The 20,929-nt window shown below is 54.9% G+C and overlaps 2 protein-coding genes across 17 annotated transcripts in view; both read right to left on the bottom strand.

Annotated features, from left to right (window-relative positions):
- Nucleotides 1-707: 707 nt before the first annotated feature.
- On the bottom strand, nt 708-4,688 carry KCNJ11 (potassium inwardly rectifying channel subfamily J member 11). Its single transcript, XM_008005450.3, has one exon. The coding sequence runs from the start codon at nt 3,628-3,630 to the stop codon at nt 2,458-2,460; it is 1,173 nt and encodes a 390-aa protein (XP_008003641.1). The 5' UTR covers nt 3,631-4,688; the 3' UTR covers nt 708-2,457.
- A 3,758-nt stretch (nt 4,689-8,446) lies between these two features.
- Nucleotides 8,447-20,929, bottom strand: part of ABCC8 (ATP binding cassette subfamily C member 8) — an 84,543-nt gene continuing 72,060 nt past the window's right edge. For 11 of the 16 annotated variants that reach the window (XM_073017932.1, XM_008005380.3, XM_073017935.1 and 8 more), the window contains exons 28-39: nt 20,021-20,178; nt 18,167-18,259; nt 13,888-13,990; nt 13,223-13,336; nt 12,741-12,861; nt 12,464-12,594; nt 11,410-11,488; nt 11,168-11,276; nt 10,731-10,834; nt 9,821-9,954; nt 9,254-9,316; nt 8,447-8,685 (exon numbers count right to left, since the gene is read on the bottom strand). In XM_073017932.1, coding sequence (XP_072874033.1) covers nt 8,548-8,685; nt 9,254-9,316; nt 9,821-9,954; nt 10,731-10,834; nt 11,168-11,276; nt 11,410-11,488; nt 12,464-12,594; nt 12,741-12,861; nt 13,223-13,336; nt 13,888-13,990; nt 18,167-18,259; nt 20,021-20,178 — 1,347 coding nt within the window. In that variant the 3' untranslated portion in view covers nt 8,447-8,547. Of the gene's footprint in view, nt 8,686-9,253; nt 9,317-9,820; nt 9,955-10,730; nt 10,835-11,167; nt 11,277-11,409; nt 11,489-12,463; nt 12,595-12,740; nt 13,337-13,887; nt 13,991-18,166; nt 18,260-20,020; nt 20,179-20,929 lie in introns of those variants that run through there. The other 5 variants (XR_012093648.1, XR_012093649.1, XM_073017963.1 and 2 more) reach the window with 5 other exon arrangements.

The raw sequence follows: 20,929 nt of genomic DNA, 5'->3' as shown, positions 1-20,929 counted from the left end.
GCCGCCTGGGACAGACCCTCACTGATGCCCTGTCTGCAGGCCTCACACTGTAGCAATAACCTTGACTTTGTCCTGTACCCCATCCATCCGTTATTCATTCATTCATTTTTCATTCATGTAGCACCTACTCCGTGTAAGCCAGCCACAGTGCTGAGTCCCAGTCCCTGACCTCAGGAAGCCATGGACTTGGGGATGGGGAGACAGACCCCTAAACGTAGGCAAAAGGAGAATCCCCATAGCACAGCGGAGGGAAGGGACCTTCCTTTCCAGAGAAATCAGGGAAGGTTTCAAGGAGGCATCATTCGGCCTGGATTTTTATGGATTTCAACAGACAGAGGTGAGGCCTGGGCAGTCCAGGCCAAGGGAATAACATAAGCAAGGTCTGGGAGGTAGGAAGCTCAACATTATGTGCCAGGAGGGATAGGACAGCGAGGTACCCAGGAAGTGGGTGGGCAAAGTGCAGACTCCTGGCAAGAAAACAGTGGGCCATAAAGCCGGAGAGGCAGTCACAGCCCGAATTGGCTGGCTAAGAAGCTAGCCTTGACCCAGAGGTGATGGGGAACTACCGAAGGTATTTCATGGTGGGGGTAGGGGGTGACCCACCCTTCTAAGACCACCCTGGAGGCTGCGTGGCAGATGGATTGCAGTGGGTGAGATGGAGACAAGGAGACCAGGTCACAGGCATTGCCACAGCCCCTAAAATCATGGTCTTAGCTGGGAAGGGGGCACGGTGTGGAAAGAAAGACCCGGCAAATAAACATGACCAAGGGCAAAATAAAAGCACCGTCTCTCTTTAACACTTGTTTGGCCAGTTTTCTCATCATGTAGCTGATTCAGCAGCAATCACAATAGTTAACATTTATTGAGCACTTACTGTAGACCAGGCACTTCAGCATTTTACATGTTTTTCGTTTACTCCCAAAACAATTCTATGAGGTAGGTACTATTAGCATCCATGTTATAGATGAGGCAACTGAGACACAGAGAAGTTAAGTTACTTGACAAAAGTCATACCGCTAGAGCCAGAATTCGAACCCAGGCAGTTGTTGCGAGAGTTAGGGCTCCAATTACTACACTAATGCCTATGACACCTCTACCCCTCTCCCTGGGCACTCCACCCTTCCAGCAGGTCCCTGGGAGTGGAGACAGAGCCCAGGGCTGCAGAGCCTAGTGAGTGCCCAAGGCTGAGTTGGCCAGACAGGCTGACAGGGCTGGGCCACCTGAGGCAGGAGGGGGAAAGTCCCCCTGAGCTGGGGGAAGAGGTGCCAGCCTTCCGTCCCTCCCCTGGCCTCCGTGCTAGGGTCTGTGGTGCCTCTTGAAGGGGGTGGCAGCTGCCAGTCCCTGCCTCCCTTCCCACCAGCATGCTTGCTGCTCCCCAGCAAGAAAAGCCCAGAGTTTAGGTCATGAGGGGGAGGCTTTATTGACAACGGAGAAGGCAGAGTTCTAAGCAAGTTCACACAACACTGCTCCAAGGGTCCAGGCGCGGGTCAAACCCGTTAGGACCAAGGGCCTCTTCACCTCAGGGACCTCACTCCCTCCCACCATCCTGAACCTTCCCACACCTTTTCCAGCAACCCAAAGACACCCAACCCCAAGCCACCCTGTGGACAAAGTGAGTGGCAGCCACTGTCATACAGCCAGGACCAGAGTTGGGCCTGAGGCCTAATCATGTGTGGTGGGCACAGGACACCCTCTCCTCAGCCTCTGGGGACAGGTGGGAAGTAGGCAGGGGCAGTAGCCCCAGCTCACAGAGCCCTCATTGCAGGAGGCCGATGTGGCAAAAGGCAGGAGCACTGGCATCTCCTCCTCCCTGTGCCTGAGCAGGGCTCTGCAAAGCCAAGCCTCCTCAGGTCACCTTCCCGTGCTTCCTCCCCTTCCAGCCCTGAAACTGGCCCTCGGAGGGGAGCCCCGTCAGCCCCAGGCTGTCCCTGTCGGCATAGGCTTCACAGCACCAATCCTCCAGTGGGAACACGCTCTCATCAATTGCTGGCCAGGCCCAACCCTTAGCCGGGTGCTTTTTCAGGGACCAAGGAGAGCTGGGGCCTGACCACAGGCATTTCTTGAAGCCAAAGAAGCAAAGCAGCAGCCCTCAGGGGATTGTTCTTCCCCAGCCACCTGCCCAGTATGTGGCTGGTCAATCGTGGGGAGCTAGGACTGGCTGGACACACAGCTTTAGGGCCCAGCACCTCCCACAGCCTCTGCAGCCTTGGGCAGGGGAGAGGGGTGAGGCAATCCTGAATTGGGTTGGGAGGAGCAAGGACAAAAATAACCCAGTACAGGTTCCTGCTGAGGCCAGAAATAGCATAGTGACAAGTGCCTTGTAACACCCTGGATGAGCAGCAGGGGGAGGCTGAGCTGAGGCTGGCCCAGCCTCACATCAGGCCCTGGCTGGGCTACATACCATACCACACGGTCTGTGTGTACGCACGCGTGTGGGGGGAGCCGAGAGACCATGGTTCAGGACAGAGAATCCGGAGAGATGCTGAACTTGGGCTTGGCCTTGGCCATGGCCACGCTACGCTTGCGCAAGGGCCCGCGGGCTGAGGCGAGGGTCAGAGCTTCCAGTAGGCTGTGGTCCTCATCAAGCTGGCGGGCCGTGCAGAGTGGTGTGGGCACTTTGATGGTGTTGCCAAACTTGGAGTAGTCCACAGAGTAACGTCCGTCCTCCTCAGCTACAATGGGGACAAAGCGCTGGCCCCACAGGATCTCATCGGCCAGGTAGGAGGTGCGGGCCTGGGTGGTGATGCCCGTGGTTTCCACCACACCTTCCAGGATGACGATGATCTCAAGGTCCTGGTGGTGGTGCAGGTCGCTGGGTGCCAGGTCATAGAGTGGGCTGTTGGCATCGATGACGTGGTAGATGATCAGCGGGGCCACCAGGAAGATGCTGTTGCCACCCACACCGTTCTCCATGGGGATGTCCACCTGGTGGAGGGGCACCACCTCGCCCTCGGGGCTGGTGGTCTTGCGCACCACCTGCATGTGGATGGTGGCGCTGATGATCATGCTTTTGCGGAGGTCGCCCACACGCAGCATGAAGCAGAGGCGGCCGTGGCGCAGGGCGATCACCGCGTGCTTGCTGAAGATGAGGGTCTCGGCCCTGCGGTGGGCCTGGGCAGTCTTCATGAAGATGCAGCCAAGCATGATGGCGTTGATCATGAGCCCCACGATGTTCTGCACGATGAGGATCAGGATGGCCAGCGGGCACTCCTCAGTCACCATGCGCCCGCCAAAGCCAATAGTCACTTGGACCTCAATGGAGAAAAGGAAGGCAGACGAAAAGGAGTGGATGCTGGTGACACAGGGCTCAGCAGTGCCCTCGTTGGGGGCGAGGTCGCCGTGGGCAAAGGCGATGAGCCACCACACCATGGCGAAGAGCAGCCAGCTGCACAGGAAGGACATGGTGAAGATGAGCAGCGTGTGTGGCCACTTGAGGTCCACCAGCGTGGTGAACACATCCTGCAGGAAACGGCCCTGCTCCCGGATGTTCTTGTGGGCCACGTTGCAGTTGCCTTTCTTGGACACAAAGCGGGCCCTACGCTCGCGGGCGCGGTACCTGGGCTCGGCAGGGTCCTCCGCCAGGCGTGTCAGCACGTACTCCTCGGGGATGATGCCCTTGCGGGACAGCATGGCTCTGGTGACCCCCAGGGAGGGGCTTCCCCCATCGGAGGCACCCCTGGGTCGTGGCCTAGGGCCTCACTGTGGCATCCTCTCCGTGGGCACCCTCTCACCCTTGGGCTGCGCTCAGCCTGTGCTGGCCTCACTTCTGAGATAACTCCCCACCAGACTCTCCCTCCCCTCCACCTGCATCCCACTTCACTTCTTAATATCAGCCTCAGGCCGGGCGCGGTGGCTCATGCCTGTAATCCCAGTACTTTGGGAGGCTGAGGCGGGCAGATCACGACGTCAGGAGTTCGAGACCAGCCTGACCAACATGGTGAAACACCATCTTTACTAAAAATAAAAAAGTTAGCCGGGCGTGGTGGTGCGCACCTGTAATCCCAGCTACTCAGGAGGCTGAGGCAGGAGAACCGCTTGAACCCGGGAGGCGGAGGTTGCAGTGAGCCCAGATCATGCCACTGCACTCCAGCCTGGGTGACAGAGCGAGACTCCGTCTCAAAAACAGAAAACAAACAACAAACAAAACAAAAAAACAGCCTCACCCTTGAGCCCACCTGCCTGCCGCCTAGGGAGCCCCCAACCCTGCCGGCTCTCCACCTGGCCCTGGGTCCTCCCTCAGTTTACCCCGCCAGCTGACCACCCTGGGTCTCCCACTGAGAGCCCGTCTCCCCTCCCAGCCTACCTTCTCCCAGCTCAGAACTTAACACCTCCGGATCTCTCCCACTAACCGGACCTCACCCCCACCTCCGGGTCTCCCGCCTCACCTGCCTGGCCTCCGGGGCTCCCAGGCTCCAGCTCAGGTCCTGGCCACCCCCGCCCGTCTCCCCTCCAGGTGTGCCCCCTGTGTCCTACTCCACCCTTCTCGGAGCGCCTCCGCCGCTCTCCGGATCCCCCTCCAGCTCTCGTCCTCTCTGTCTCCTTGGGATCCTGCGTTCTCCGGAGTCACCACCCCACCCGGCTCAATTCCGGCTCCCCGGCACGGTGCGCGACCCGGCGGGGCTGACTCCGAGTCGCGGCCTCCCGGTCCCTGCCGCCCGCCAGTGCCGCGGCCCCCGCTCCGCGCCGGGTCCCGGCCCCGCCCGCCGCCGCCGCTGCACCTGCTCCTGCTCCTCACGCCACGGCCGTCGCCTCCCCGCCCCCCTGCCGCTGCCCGGGCGCTCGCGGCTGGCCGTCCTCCCCTCCCTCTGTCCGTCCGTGGGTCCGCTGTGGGTCCGCGGAGACCGACCTGGGCTAGGCGGGGGTCTAGGACGGCGGGAGGGGGGCGCACGAGGAGAGGAGCGGGGCCGGGGACCGCCAGGGGGAGCCCGACCTGCTCCGGAGCCGAGGGGGCGAGGCCGGAGCAAGTCCCACCCCTCCCCGCCCCTCCCGCCCCCATCCTCCGCCTCCCTCCCCGGACTCACAATCTGGCCTTCGGAGTTTTTCTGATCCGCGGGACCCAGAGGTTCCTCCTGCCCACGCTCTACGAAAGTAGGGGGCTGGGAGGAATCTGTGACACGCCTTCCCAGTCTGGGGCCGCTGCCCTGTCGCCCTGGCTCCCCTCCCCCAATATCCCCATCCGTATTTGGGTCAATTATCCGCCTCTCGGCCCCTCCAGGTTTGCAGGTTCCCCGGGAAAAGAGGCACTGAGGGGTGGCGCCACAAATCCCAGGGCTGGGGAAAATTAGGCGGTCCGAGGACTTCTCAACCCACAGCTTCTTTTCTTTGGGGGATGCTCTTAATCTTAGTCTTGAATCCTTTGACAATCTGATGGAAGCTCAGACTCCCTCCCATAAAAATAAAAAATAAAAATAAAAATAAAAATAAATGGGTCTCGGCAGGAAAGGAGCACAGTTTAACACCTGCTACTGCTGTGGGGCAGCCTGGGCGGCTCCATCTTCTCAATCATTCAGGCCCTCCTTTAAAGGTTTGAGCCGAGGGCACTTGCTTTACACTTTCTCACACCTGTCACCTGACTTCTTCCACGTTAGGCCATGAGTGGTATGCCTGAGCAGTTTGTTAGGGCTGCCTCGGGCACTGGGGGACCCAGGCTCTTGTCCGGGCATGGTGGTGTTTCTGTTCAGGCATCAGCCTGAGGCTGCCCTGTGGCATGGACCCCGGTTCTCAGCTGGAAGGAAAGCCTGCTAGATCTCTGTTGTTGGGAGAGTAACGGCTTTACCACTCTCTGCGGCTCAGATCCTTATGGAAGAGCCCCTGACCATCTGCGGCCATTTTGTTGGAGTGGGGACTTGAGACAGGGGCTGGAGAGGGCAGCGTGGGTGTGGGCCACAATGGAGGCAGGATATGCATTTTATGTTGGATTTTCCTTTCTCTCCCTACCCACCAGCAGGCAGAGCAAACACCACTACAAAGGATGAGTGTGATCATGGGCTGTATTAACAGAGATACAGTGTCTAGGAAGGGGAGGGTAAAATGAGATGAGGAGAGTGGAAAGCTCAAGGAGACAGGGTTACCTGGGGGAATCTCTGAGGCAACTACAACTGTCCAGCCATCAGAAAAGGAAAGTCCCCCGGGGGTTTGGGCACTATTGTAGAAACACCTGGCTTTGAAGGAGGATAAACTAGTAGTTTTTCGTGGCCCAAAGGGTAGAACCAGGACACTAAGTGAAACAGAGGCAGGGTTTGGTTTCACATATGCAAGAGTCAGTTCTAATAAGAATAACCAGAGATAAGCCACATCTGTGGGGTACCCAAGTCAAGCCGGTGGGCCATGAGGGATGTTATAGAGGGATTTTGGGCCAGGATGACCTTGGGCATCCCTGCAACATTTCACTGTGGGCCCAGCCCTGCCCCCGCTACTTCCCTTCAATCCATCAGGGTGGGATGGATTTGGAGTAGTGGTAGGCATGTGGAGCCCTCTTTCTGCTCCCCGGCTCCACTCCTGGGAGATCTCACAGTGGGGGAAGCTGCTGGGCCCCTGGGGAAATCTCAGAGGTAGAAAGGTTGGGTTCTGCCTTGTAGTGCAGCCTTGAGGCCTCACCTCCCTGCTGCTCACCCTACTGGGGGGGTGAGTCCACTATCTGAAGGGCTCAGCCTCCCCTTTTGCTCCATCCTGCACTTGCTTATAGTCATCTCCACCAAACACTGAACTTGTCAAGTCCCTTTCTTGCTCAAAACCCTTCTCCCTTTTTGTCCATGGGCATACCCCACACTCCTTGCCCTGGTATTCAGGGCTCTCTGATGTGATGCCCTCCCTACTGCTCTCATCTTTCTCCCACCTCCCTGATCAACCAACACTCTTAACACACTTCCACCATCACTCCTTACCTCCTGCTGTCCCCACCTGCCACCCCAGCCCTTTCTCTGACTTTCTCCCTATCCAATCCCTATCCCCCACAATGTTTAACTCAAATTTTGTCTTTTCCATGCAGCCTGCCAGGTTTTACAGAGCTCTTCCTTTCTGAGCTTCTCTGGCTCCTGGAACATCCACAGGGGTCTGCACTGGACCTACCTCCAATAACTGGTGGGCTTTTCTTATATTGTGCCTCTCTGATCCTCTTGCAGCCAAGGGGATGCAGGTTCGAGACTCTTAGGTCTGCACCCCAGGGCTTGGTGCAGCCAGTACTGCAGATGATATGCAAATGATCATAAAATGAGATGCAAATGAGCACCTGCCATTTCTTGGCTGAGGGCAGATGTGCAGCCTTGTTTCGTGATGCAGAGGAAGTCAGGACAGCTGCTGTTTCAGTCTCCCTGGTGTCTGGGCTCCAGTGTCTCCCAGACACCACCTGGCTGGCCTGTGGCTCATGCGCTGTGCTTTCCCTTGGAAGGACTACCCTTCCACTTCTGAATGCCCCTGCTTGGGGGATGGAGATGGAGACATGATCCAGGCCTAGCCAGCCAGTGTGTGCCACCCCTCTGATCACAGTGGGGTAGGGATGGGAATGTGACCCACGTTGATCCATTGAGATTTGCTCCCAGACTTTTGCTGGAACTATTGGGAAGGAGTATCTGTTTTGCCTCTTGGGTTGCCTTGGGGCAGGATGTAAGCTAGAGCTGCTAGTGGCCATCTGTCATAAGGGAGGGAGAGGAAAATGGAACCTAGAAAGGAAGACGCATCCTGGGTGGATGTCAAACACCTGGATCCAGCCATGCTTGAAGTAGTATACCTCTTAGCCTTGTCAGTCACATACTGCAATAACTTCAGTTTCTGCTTAGGTGACTTTGAATTGGGTTCCTGCCATTTTCAATTGAAATAGTGTTAATCCAGATTTTAATTCAAGAATGAAAGTGAGAAGAAAGGAGACCAAGCTGTATGGAGATCTGTTAACTTATCTGATAAACTCATTGCAGAGATGCTATCACCCTTGCTATGGACATAATTGTATCCCACCAAATTCACAGGGTGAAGCCTAATCCTACAATGTCACTATTTGGAAATAGGGCCTATGAGGAGATAATTAAGGTTTAATGAGGTCTTAGGGGTAGGGCCCTAATCCAATATGACTGGTGTCCTTTTAAGACAGAGAGAGAGAGCAGGGATGCATGTGCACAGAGCAAAGGCCATGTGAGCACACAGCCAGAAGGTGGCCCTCTGCAAGCCAAGGAGACAGGCCTCAGGAGAAACCAAACCTGCCAACACCTTGATCCCAGGCTTCAGCCCTCAGAACTGTGAGAAAAAAATGTCTGTTGTTAAAGCCACACAGTCTGTGATATGTTGCTGTGGCAGCCTGGCTAACAGAGACCTCATTTCACAGGTAAGGAAGCAGGCTTTTGCCCATGCTCACACAGCTTCTGAAGGTCTGCCTGATACCAAAGCCAGGCTGGTTCTACTGAACCCACCATCCACCGCCAGCCCCTGCCCACCAGACTCACGGCCTCTAGTAGGAAAGAATCAAATCTCTTTATTTACAAGTGATTTACAGTTAGAAAACCCAGGCAAGGGTATGGGCAGGGTCGGAGTGTGGGATGGCACTTGGGCTCTGGCAGGTCACTTGTCTGCACGGACGAAGGAGGCGAAGACGCTGTCCTTCCGGCTGAGCAGCTTCTCTGGCTTATCGAACTCAAGGATGGCGCCCCGCTTCAGGACGATCACCAGGTCTGCACTCAGGATGGTGTGCACTCGATGCTGGGCAGGGCAGGAGGGGATGGGTCAGGATGGTGGGAACACCTCCCACGCTGGGAGCCACAACAGAGGGTGGCCCTCCTGCAGCTTGGAGGAGGAGGATGAGGAATGTGGCCAGAATGTCCTGTCTCTGTGGGGACTGCACTTTCCTGGGGTGGATGTGACTACAAGCCCTCCATCCATTAATACCACGCTTTTCTCCTCTCCAAGTCCCAACTGTACCCCACCTCCAGGCTTCAAGGCTCAGAGACCCTCCACAAGCCCTCCCCCACTTCTTATGGAGAAGTAACCCCAGCCCAACGTACAAGGCCTTGGGACAGGGGCAGATCTTGGAACCTGGAGACGGAGAGGGGAGGTCTGAGGGACGTACAGGGGCAAAACCCCCCGCCCCAAATCCTGCAACCCAGGCACCCTGCATGCCCTCCAGACCCCTGGCCCTGAACTGCCTGCTTCAGGGTCCTTTCTTGATTACTGGGACCAGGCAAGCCCAGGAACAGTGCACTGATGACAGGCACAAGAGGCCAGTCCTGTCCCTGGGTGTCCCTCTGCACCCCATCAATGGGCCCCTTACCGCGATGGTGACCACGGTGCGGTCTGCGAAGGCTGTCATCACCACCTTTTGGAGGATGTTTTCCTGCCAAGTGGGGGCAACAGCTGTTGGCTCACCTGCCCAGTGGATAGGGTCTGGCCTGGCTTGGGGGATGTGGAGCCCAGGTTTGTGGTTCAGCTTCCATCTCATCCCGATCCTAGTCCCACCCCCACCCCACAGGACTGAACAGGTTCCCAGCACTCAGGGACTGGACTCAGCCTGTTGGGGGCTCAGCTGTGTGTGTGTATGTAGGTTGTGGTTGTGGCTGTGCGGTTGTGTTGTGATAGGTGACAGTGTGAAGTCTGTGTGGGTCTGTGGGCAGCTTATGTTTGTGTTTGCGTAGTGTTTTTGTGTGTGTGTGCGTGTGTGTGTAACATTCCCTAAGGCTAGACAGAGTCAGGGTCCCCCAGCTCTTTTCACTTTCTGCGACACATAGCATTTGATGTTAAAAGCAACTTGAGCCTCAGGGCTACTTTGTGCAAATTTCTGCCTAGCATCCCACTAAACCCTCTCTAAGGCCACCGTCCCATGGAGGTGCCCAGGACCAACCGTGGCCATGTCAATGGAAGCTGTGGCTTCGTCCATGATGAAGATGCTGGTCTTCCTCACGAAGGCCCGAGCCAGGCAGAACAGCTGCCTCTGTCCCTGGCTGAAATTCTCCCCGCCTTCTGTGATGATGGCATCTGAAAACAGCCCGGGGAGAGGAAGTAGGACTGAGTTAATCTTGTGCTGTGAGTGGAGCAGATGGGATGGCTTGGGGGGCTGTTGGAAAATGTGTGTATGAGGGCAAATAGGTGGGTGTGTGTCTGAGAGCACAGGCGTGTGCAGGGCTGGTGTACCTGACACAACAATGTGGAGGCCGTCTGCAGGGACTGCAACGAGAAGGGCACCCTTGGAGATGTGTGCTGCTGTGGCCCTGGGCAGTTCTGGGAGGGGGCGTGGGCACTGAGTGCTGCACTGAGTGTGTATTTAGTGTGGGCCTTGGTAGGGTGATTCACTGAAACCAAGGCTTAGCCACCCCCAGTGCTCCAGGAGCTGCAGCAAATATACCAAGGCTTTGCCAATCACCAGTGGACTTGATGAGTGACCTGTGTCTATGATTGCCCAGTCCCTCTTCTCCTCCCCTAAGGCAGAACTGGGCAGGCAGGTGGATGGGGCAGGGCAGGGCTGAAGATGCCGCCGTGGCATGGGGAACTTGCAACCTCTGTCTCACAAGGATCCCTGACTGTACCCACTGTGCCCTGCAGGAGGAGCCAGACCCTGAACTGACCCGTTGTGTGACCTGGGGCAAGACACCTGACGTCTCTGGGCCGCTGAATAGTGAGAAGTAGGTCTAAATGGTCCTGCTGGGCTTCAGACTTCAAACTTGGGGCAAACCTGAGACACGGGCTTCCGTCTCCCTTCCTTACAGGGTCCTCGGGTGCCCAACCAACCCGGCTGCACAGCCAGGAGTAGTTACCAAGGCCTCCTGGTAGGGCCTTCACCACCAGCTTCAGCTGGGCAATTTCCAGGGCCTCCCACAGCGTGCTGTCTGAGCACTTCCTCTCCGGGTCCAGGTTAAATCTGGAAGTGGCACAGAAAGCCCCAGTAGGGAGGGAGCAGGGTCCTGCCTGCATCCCCAGGAGGCAAAGAGGGCAGTGAGTGAGAGTGGACTGAGTTGGAGGTCTGGCTGGGAGAAACACTGAGGTGGTGGCAGTAGGTGGGGGACAGCATCTTAGATCCATGGGTGGGGGATCCCCTTCCAGAGCCTGCCTGGGCCTGATGGGATGGAGAAGGGCAAGAGCAGGAAACGCCTCTGGGATCCTGGTCTCCCCCAGCCCCCTCCTCTTTGTGCTCCAGATCTGATGGAACTAAGCTGGCCTGGGCTGGGTGGGCCTGAAGGGTGGTGGGGCTCACCGGATGGTGCCGCTGAAGAGGACCGGGTCCTGCAGGATGATGGAGAGGCGTGAGCGCAGGGTGTGCAGTGGCAGTTTGGCGATGTCAATGCCATCAATGATGATGCGCCCTGTGTGGGTCCCAATGAGGGTGCAGGGGAAGGCGGTGACTGCTGGGCCTCCTGTCATGTCTGACCATGTGCCAGGGCTGAGGCCTCATCTGGTGGCTGTGGGTACACATGGGGTGCCCGCCTTACAACTCACCTTCGAACATGTCCACCATGCGGAAGAAGGCAAGAGAGAAGGAGGACTTCCCACTGCCTGTGCGGCCGCAGATCCCAATCTGGAAACAGAAGCAGGCACCGCCGCTGGGGGTCTGGGGCTGCTGGGAGTAGCCTCTAGTGCTAGCTCTGGGTGTGTATGCGGGTGTGGGAGGTCACAGGGTTTCTTTTTGTCCTGGTTTTCTAACCAGCTTTTCTTTGGACACCACAGGTTTGGGCTTGTTTCCTGCAGTGGGTCCAGAGAGGGCTCACACGGGACCGGCACGCAAGTACGGGCATGGATGTCCATTTGCCTGGGCCTTGGTGTGGGTCTGGGTGTGCTGGGTACTTGGCTGCAGGAGAGCTGGGGGCACTGGTGTGTCTCTATGGGTGTGAGTGTGGCAGGAGGACACGGGGCAGCTGAGAGTGGTATGCAGGGATGCGTCTGTGTGCACCGCCTTACACTGGGGCCACCTCTGATCCCATTGCTTCCTGGCCCTTGGGTACCAACATAAATTACAATACGGAGACAGAGATAGTGACACAGAAGGATGAGAGAGGCAGGGACAGAGGTACATCCCAAGGTCAGAGAATGACATGGACGGTCACAGCAAAGTGAGACAGAGACAGAGGGGGAAATGAGAGGAGAACTGGGCCAGGGCCATAGGCAGGGGCTCTCCCCCAGTACAAGGGCGGCCTCGCTGTCTGCCCCCAGGTCTCTGCCCTGAAGGTCAGGGGCAGTGCCCTAGGGAAAGCCCCTGACCAGTCGCAGAGAGGGAGGTCCTGACAAAGACTGTGCGAGCCGGGGGAGTCCAGAGCGTCGTCTCCTTGGTGGATGAGTGAGGAGACAAGGTCTGAGGGCAACACTGGGGGAAGGGAATAGAGGGAGAGGAAAGATGGGCCCCCACAGGCCCAGGGCAGGAGACTGCGATGTCTGAATAGTGAGAGGCCTTGGCCCTGGAAGACCATGAGGTGACTGCGAAGCCGTCCAGCTCCGTGCATGCCCCATCCCCCGTTCACGCCTGTCCTGCAGCATTGGGTTGGGCCCGCGCTCTGACCTTCTGTCCTGGGGAGATGAGGGCGTTGACGTGCTTTAGCACTGGCTTCAGGGAGCTGTCGTAGCGCACGCTCAGGTTCTGGATCTGGATCTTCCCTTGGTCTGGCCAGTTCTTTGGGATCAGCGATGGTGCTGGGGGCCAGGCTGGGCTCAGCCACCAAGCGTGGGCCACAGCTAGTATCCGAAAGTGCCACCCCATCCCCAGGCTCTCTTGTGGTCCCCAACCCAGATACACTCCTCCTTGGGCTCTTCCCCACCCCTCTCCCTGAGCCCCTCACCCAGGAGCCCCTCGTAGCTCTCTGCCTCAGTTTTCAGGAGCCCGTGGATGCGCTTCACGGCACCCAGCTGGAGCTCCATGTCTGCCAGGTTCCTCACCATCCAGTTGAGGTAGTTGGAAACCTGTGGGGAGCAAGCCAGTGGCACATACTCTGTGGTCACTTAGTTCTGTCCTCAGCCACCAGGATGGCTCTTCTTAAGGCTGGAGAGGGGCCAGGGCCCCAGATTCCTTTTGCTGCCATCAGCTGCCTGCTCAGAGCACCACTCCCTGGAGGCATGGAGAGAGTCAGTCATGTGGCTCCCCACCCTCCACCTGTCTGGGGCCTGGGGCTGGCCGGTCAGCCTTCCTGCCCACTGTCCCTCTGGCATCAGATGCAAATGAGCTTGGGGTAAGGCCTGGGGGTGTCTCATGTCTCCAGTGGGGAAGATGCTCCAGGAGTGCTGGCGTCTGACCCCTCCTCTGCCCTAGCCCACTGCCGCTCACCATTAGGGCATAGGTGAGGCCCAGGCCCACCAGGCCAGCAGAGAGCTCCCGGTGCAGGGAGTTGGAGATGGAGGTCACGGCCGCGATGAGCACCACACATGCACCGATGTACTCCTGCGGAGGGAGAGGAGCTGGCCTGGGCATTTGGGGGTTGGAGTCACAGGCCCTTGTTCCACCTCACTCCCTTTTGGAGCAGAGAGCAGCTCAGCAAGACCTCCACCCCAACCCTGCAACTCACGCACACATCATCAGACACACACAAGGGCTGCAAAGACTGGAGCCCCAGGAGCCAACATGTCCCACAAGCTCATGCTTCCCCACCCCCCAGCCCCTGCACACCCTTTAACACACACACCTCAGCTGGCCCACACACACACACAACGTGGGTGTCATATGACCCATTGCAGATACACATTCACAATTATTCTAGCCACTGGCACACACCTCAGATACACAAGCCTCCAGGCAGTGATATGGGGAAAAGGAGCGCAGGCTAGACACTAGGAGGACCACCAGGGCTGGAGGAAGCAGGAAGGCTTGGTGTCCACACGATCTGGTATCCTATCCTCTCTTTCATCCCCGGGTCCCTGTGTGCTCTTGCTCTGGCCCCATCCTGCTATCAGAAGCCCTCTGCGGGGGCCAGGGTAGGGGGGAATAGCACTTGCCATTCGGACTTCCAGCCATCTGTTGGCAGCCGTGAGGAAGAGGGAAGCAATGTTGTTGGAGTCTGTGTATTCGAGAAGCTTCTGCTGGAACCGGGCCTCGTACCTGGAGGGAGAATGAGAAACTCCTAAGGGAACAGTGTTGGTCCACATAGCTCCTAGGAGTCTCCCTACCTGCAGAGGGAGACACCAGGGCCTCTCCAGTCTCCAGACATGCCACCGTGGCCACTTCATCCCCTCTGGAATGTCCGCCCTGCTCCTTTCTGCTTATTCAAACCTGTCCAGAGTCCCTACCTCCTCCAAACTCTTGTTTTCACCCCAAGACCCATTTTCTCTAGGTCTTTCCCGTTATAATAAGGAGCACCTCCCTTTACCTGGTTTCTCACCCAGGAATCACCTGGATTCACATTCAGCCCCTTGGCAAGTCCTCTTATGTCTATCTCCAAAAGAGTCCTTGCCTCCCTCCCCCTCTATCCTGCTTCCCGCCCACCACAAACTCTCACCTGGACTACTGCATGAGCTTCCTGAATACGTCTACCTGCTGTCTCCCTACAGTTCACGCTCCACACAGTGGCTGGCTTAATCTATGTAAATCACAAACCGTGTCCTCTCCCCACTGCTTAGAATATTAATGACCTCCAGCCAGACGCGGTGGCTCACCCCTGTAATACCAGCCCTTTGGGAGGTTGAGGCGGGCGGATCACCTGAGGTCAAGTGTTTAAGACCAGCCTGGCCAACATGGTGAAACTCTGTCTCTAGTAATAATACAAAAATTAGCTGAGTATGGTGGTGCACACCTGTAATCCCAGCTACTTGGGAGGCTGAGGCAGGATAATTGCTTGAACCCAGGAGGTGGAGGTTGCAGTGAGCCGAGATCACCCCACTGCACTCCAGCCTGGGTGACAGAGTGAGACTCTGCCTCAAAAAAAAAAAAAAAAATTAATGACCTCCCACTGCTTATAGGATGAAGAACCCCCTCCTGCCAACCTAATTCCTGCCACAAACACCCCACACACTATGCTGCACCCAGTCAGCCTTTTAAAAACTCTGTGACAATACTAAAGTCTTCCCTACCCCAGGGCCTTTGCATACACTATTCCCTTTGCCTGGAAGGCTTTCGCCCTTGCTCTTCATAAGGCTGGCTCAACTCAAGCTTCAGGCCTTACCTTAAATGCTGCCTCCTCAGAGAGGCTCTTCCTGGCCACTACCTTACTATAAAGTAGGTTTCCTCTATTATTCTCTGCAACCTGTTTGCTCCACAGTATCTGTTGTACATGCATTTCTCTAGCTGTTTATAATCATCTCCCTCAATAGACTATAAATTCCAGGAAGATGGAGGCCATGTCTATTTGATTCACCAATGTATCCCAGCGCCTGGCACTATCAATAAATATTTGTTGGATGAATGCATGACACTCCCCCGACCCTCTGAAATAGATGAAATCTCTCTGTACAGGGAACTCTGGAGGCTTCTTTCTCATCCTTGGGTCCTCATCATGTTTTCCCTGAGTTGCTGCGCACGGACCTGCCTCCTCCCTCTGACCAGCCTGGGCTGCAGTCATCACTCTCCTTGGCTGCTTCCCTCAGGCCCTGCTGACATAGGAGATGCAGGAGCACTTGTTTGATGATGGAGGAAGGAACGAAAGAAAAACGGTCTCATCATCGCTGGTTTGATAGGACCAAACTTAGGGGACACAAAGGCACCCAAGACGTATCTCACTGGGCATTTGCTTTTCACTCCTGGAAGGTGTTTGTTCAGCTTTGATTGTCTCTGGGTGGAGAGAGGGCATGTGTCTGAGGGGAGTGAAGGGAGGCTCTGCGGTGGGAGAGAGCATTGCTCCTGCATACCTCCAGGGTGGAGATGTGTGGGAGGGTGACGTGTCTGAGGCGAGTGTGAAACCATGCCTGAAGGGTTCGAGTAAGTGCGCGTTGAAGATGTGTGTGCATCAGGGCACGTGCACGTTATAGGAGTGTGAGGCACTTCAGCATATGTGGGTCTCAGGACTGTGTGAGTTGAGGGTTGGCAAGTATGAGATGGGAGCTTCTGCCACAGGCATTCGACAGTGTGTCTGAGGACTGGAAAAGAGCCCCAGCTCGCAGCCATGTAAACCCAGGTTGGAGCCTGAATGTCCAACTTCCTGGCTATGTGTCAGGATTGAGACTCAGTTTTCTCATGAATAAAATGGGGAAGTGAAAGTTCCTATATGAACGAAAATAACCTCCGAGCCCACCACTGAGCCCAGTGCTGGGCACTCTTGAAACTCTTCTGGGAAAAAATGAGGTCTCTTAGGAAAGCCCAGAAGGTCAGGCAAACCTGAGTTCCAAGCTCAGCGCCAGCCCCCGCAGTCTGTGTGACCTTGGTTTGATTACCCAGCCTCTCTGGGTCTTGTTTCTGCGTCTGAAGAATGTGGTGACTCGTACCAATGTTATGCAGTTCTTGTGAGGATTAAATGTAATAATGCACATACAACACTTAGCACGGTGCCTGGCACGCAATAAGTGGGCAATCAATAAATGGTAATAGCTCTCAACAGGCTGCTGGGTTAAAGCCAATGCATTAAACGTGTACAGGGTTGATTAAAAAGCCTTTCATTCAAATTTAAAAATCATTCACCGTGTCAGTAGGGTGTGGAAGACCTCACTGGGTAGCAGTGGCTCTGGCTGACCACAGGTGTGGCCCGATAGGAGGCTGCTTACTGGAAGCTGGGATCTGCATACAAGGGGATCTGGTCCACTTTAGAAGAGTCACCATCTCTCTACCCCAGGGCCCTCTGAGACACCAATTTAGAGAGGGAAATCATCAAAACTTAGAGCAAAGGCTAGGCTCAGTAATGTGGAGGGACCTGGAAGTGAAGGAATGGGAGAAGTTCGGGCTTGAGAAGAGGAGACTGGGAGGAGACTATAGAGTCATAATCCAGTCCCCAGGGAGCTTCTTTGTGGAAGACACAGCATGGTCTTGTCCAGGGGCGAGGGATGTCCAGGGAGCAGCGCCAAGGCCAGGGCAGAGCTTTGTTCTGCTCTTCTTTACCTAGACAAGATCCCTAAGAGGTGGCTTTCCACTGGCCCTAGGTGCTTCAGGGAGTGGGCAGAGGGGCCTGGGTACCTCTCCAGGGCTGAAGCTGGACTTCAGGGGTTGGGGGAGGAGATGTAAGCCTCTCTGGGCCCTCGGCTGGCCCTTGTGCCCTAGGGTTACTCCTGGACACAGGGCTTGATGTCTCATGGTTACTGTCACACTTCGTGCAGCTGTGCCACCCTAAAAATAACCTATTATCACTCTCTGGGTGAAGATGAGAAAAGAGCCCAACTATGTGTGTCAGGGGTCTCTGGCCTGCCTCACTGAAAGAGAGATGACCCAGGAGATCAGACAGACCCTTGGGAAGTGGGGAACAACAGTTTCCTCCACTTGCCAGGCAGCCTCAGATGCTCCTGTCCACCTCAACATCACCACTCAGGATAGCGAGAGGATGGTAGGGGCACTGAAGTTTTCAGGAATTCCTCCAGCCTGGTGAACTCCTGCCCCTCCTTTGAGTCTTAGTTCTGATGACACCTCCTCTACAAAAACCTTCCCTGACTGTCTCTCTTCTATGCTCCCACAGCCCTTGAATCCGCTTTTTTCAGAGTACTTGTCACATGGGTTTATCCTGGCCTGCCCAAAGTCTGGGCTGTAAATGCCTGCAGGGCAGTGGCTCATTTGACTCATCTTTTTAGTGCCTGGCATGGGGCTTTGCACATGGTCGGGGCTCAGTAAATGTTAGTTGCATGAGCAAATACGTTCAAGTCCGGGCTTTGTGGTACCTGACACAGAACGGGTATAGAACATCTCTGCACCTCAGTTTCCTTATCTGTGCAGTGGAAATGACCATTCTCAGCACCGAGGGTTGCAGTGCAGAATGAGTGGGATTGGCCTGTACAGTATTGAACGTAGTGTTTTGCACACAGGAGCTCCTTAATAAAAGAAGGGCTCATGGTGGCCTGCACCTAAGGCCCTTTCTAGCACTGATACATGAAGACTTGTCCCAGCTTTGTTTTTTTTTCATGCTCTGCCTCATAGAGGCCCTGGGCTTGTCTACAGAGCTGGAATTTTCCTCTCTAGAACATTCAGTGGGAGCCCACCTGGCCTGTCCCTGCTGGTGGATATCCCTTGGGCCTTGGGGCCTGAGGTGGCTTGAGAGAGACGTGTCCTTGGCCTTCCTAAGTGGAGCCCTGAGAATCAAATCTCATGGCCTGTGCCCCTGGCCCCACCCCTGTTCCACTCCTACCTTGGGGGAATGTGGACTCATACCTGAAGGCCCGAATGGTGGTGAGCCCTTCCACGGTTTCAGCAAAGTGCGAGAGCAGTGGAAGCTGGGTGGTGTCATCCAGCTGCTGCAGGTCCCTATGGTGGGGAACAGAGTGGAATAGTTAAGAGGGCAGGCTCAGGGCTCGGCCTGGACTTGAAGCCTAGCTCCACCTGCTACTGCTGTGTGGATGAACGGCCTCACCTCTCCAGGCCTTAGCTTCTTACCCATGAAGGGGGACGACAGTGACTCCAGCCCATCAAGCTGTTGTGAGCACTGAATGAGATCGTTTATGTACAATGCTTACACACAGCCTGAAGTGGGGCATAGTTACTGCTTTCCTGAGTATTGTCCACCCCAGGTGTCCATCTGTCCCTGTACTTCTGTGCACAGCCTCGAGCTGAGCTAAGACTGGGCAGGCAGTGTTAGTTCCATTTTACAGGTGAACAAGCTGCACCTTGAGACAGCTGGCCAAAGGAACAGAAGACCAAACTCAAAGCATTCAACCCCGTCTTCCACTTACCCCATCAAGGAGCTCTTTGGACCCTGGCCAGTGATGTGATGAAATGATAGGTTTCATCTTGGGGTAAGGCCAGAGGTTTCTATGGCAGCAGAATTGCCTCCTGCTCCCCAAAGCTGCACTTTGACAAGCACATCAGTGACAGGGAGGCCAATTTGGGATGCAGGAAGTTGATTTCCCTGATAAACCGTCTCCAGGGTCAGAGTGGGTGTCAGAGAGACAGGGCTATTTCTCTGGCAGAAGAAATGAACTTTGTAGAACAGCTTGTGCAGCACTTTGAAAGCCACTGTAATTTTATGAGTGTCAACAAGCTATGTTGCTCGTGTGGGTGTCAGGCCATTCTGGATCATCCAAGCAAAAAGCCATTTATACAAATGTTGATCCTTTGGGACAGGTAATTGTGGCCAAAATGCATCTAAATTTTATTATTTATTATTGCTAATAAGTGTCTCGACTCTAGTTTCTAGCCAACTATGTGCCCTTGGGAAAGGTACTTAACCTTTCTGACCACAACCTGCAGTCAAAAATAAATTTTATCTCACAAGTCAGTACTTACACACCTACATGACCAAAACAAAGGTTTCATGAGGCAAAGTTTGCTGTTACTCTATGAATACAGTCTGATATTTTCTGTTCTATTTCATTTTTTAAAAAATGCTGGTTGTGATCCATGATACTGATTTCATGACCCACTGATGGGTTGTAATTGGCAGTTTGAGAAACACTGGCCTAGAGGTTCTTTTTTTCCCACAATTCTTTGAATCTATGACTTTAGCAGAATCACTCTCAGAAAGAACTCCCTAGAGAACATTCTTAGAAAATTTTAATGAGGAAAGACGTGTGAATGGACCCAAAGCTCATGAGGGCAAATGCGATCCATGAGAATGGCTGTGAGAGTCTCCCTCAAGTCAAGGCTTACAGCTACACTCTGGACTCACATGTGCTGGGAGATGTTATCGTAACAGTGCTTCAGTCAGGTGCCCTCCGATTTCATGCACTGGCAATCAGCCTGACCACTAGAATGATGCAACCCTCCTGGGAAGCACGTTGGCAAAATGAATGAAGGGCATAAAATGTGCATTTGTCATGACCTAGCAATTTCAGTCCTGACCATATCTCCCAAGGAAATAATTCAGATGTCAACCTCAGTGTGTGAGTGTGTTGGCAGACTATTATACTAGGGTAGTGGAATAAAATGTGGATATTTCTATTTCTTTCATTTCTGTCTTTTGCTTTTTTTTTTTTTGGAGGGAACATGACCCTACTACTTTTATAACGATGAGTCTAGCAAACTGCACATTGCAAAGCACCTCCCACCCATCACCCCTGAGGCCATCACCTGGACGCCACCCGGAAGTACTTCTGGATGAAGTAGCACACGACGGCCAGGGGCAAGAGGGCCACGAGGAACACAGGTGTGACATAGGAGATGACGGCCAGGGCTGAGACACAGAGCAGGGTGGAGCGACTCAGGCACTCCAGTGTGGATGGGATGTGCTGAGGGAGACAAGGAGGAGAGAGTGAGGTGAGTTTTGGTATTAACTGTGTTTAGAGTGCTACCGGCCGCCATGTTTTGCTCTCACTTTATTTTTTGATCCTTTATTTTTCTGAGACCGAGTCTCACTGTTGCCCAGACTAGATGTAGCAGCGTAATCTCAGCTCACTGCAGCCTCTGCCTCTCGGGTTCAAATGATTCTCCTTGCACAGCTTCCCAAGTAGTTGGGATTATAGGCGCCTGCCAACACACCTGACTAATATTTTTGTATTTTTAGTAGAGAAGAGATTTCATCATGTTGGCCAGGCTGGTCTTGAACACCTGGCCTCAAGTGATCCGCCTGCCTCCGCCTACCAAAGTGTTGGGGTTACAGGAGTGAGGCACTGAGCCCGGACTTGCTCTCACTTTATTATAGGCACACATCTTATCTTTCCAGCTACAAGGTAGACTCCCTGAGGCAGGAATCAAGATTTTGTTTTCACACCATCTAGTACGATGGTAAGTAAAGAACTCAGGCTGAATCAAAAATGAATATTCTCCATACAGTCAGCGACCTTGGTTCAGAATATGCTGGAACTTTACTAGAGAGAGCCAGTGGGATCTCTGGTGGAAGATAAAAGGATCTGGTTTCCCTCAGTCTTATTATGAGGCTCCCACCGGGGAGGCCCCAGCCCTGAGGCAGCATTATAATCAGATCAGGGACACTGGCTTCCTTCTGGAGGGCTGTGATCATCTGATCTGGGGAACCCAGCC

The sequence above is a fragment of the Chlorocebus sabaeus genome, chromosome 1, assembly GCF_047675955.1.
Source record: "Chlorocebus sabaeus isolate Y175 chromosome 1, mChlSab1.0.hap1, whole genome shotgun sequence".
Taxonomy (NCBI): domain Eukaryota; kingdom Metazoa; phylum Chordata; class Mammalia; order Primates; family Cercopithecidae; genus Chlorocebus; species Chlorocebus sabaeus.
Note: the sequence above shows the minus strand (reverse complement) of the source record. Positions and strands in the feature narration are given on the sequence as shown.

Coding starts and splice junctions, on each gene's coding strand:
- KCNJ11 (XM_008005450.3), bottom strand. CDS start 3,630: ATGCTGTCCCGCAAGGGCATCATCCCCGAGGAGTACGTGCTGACACGC.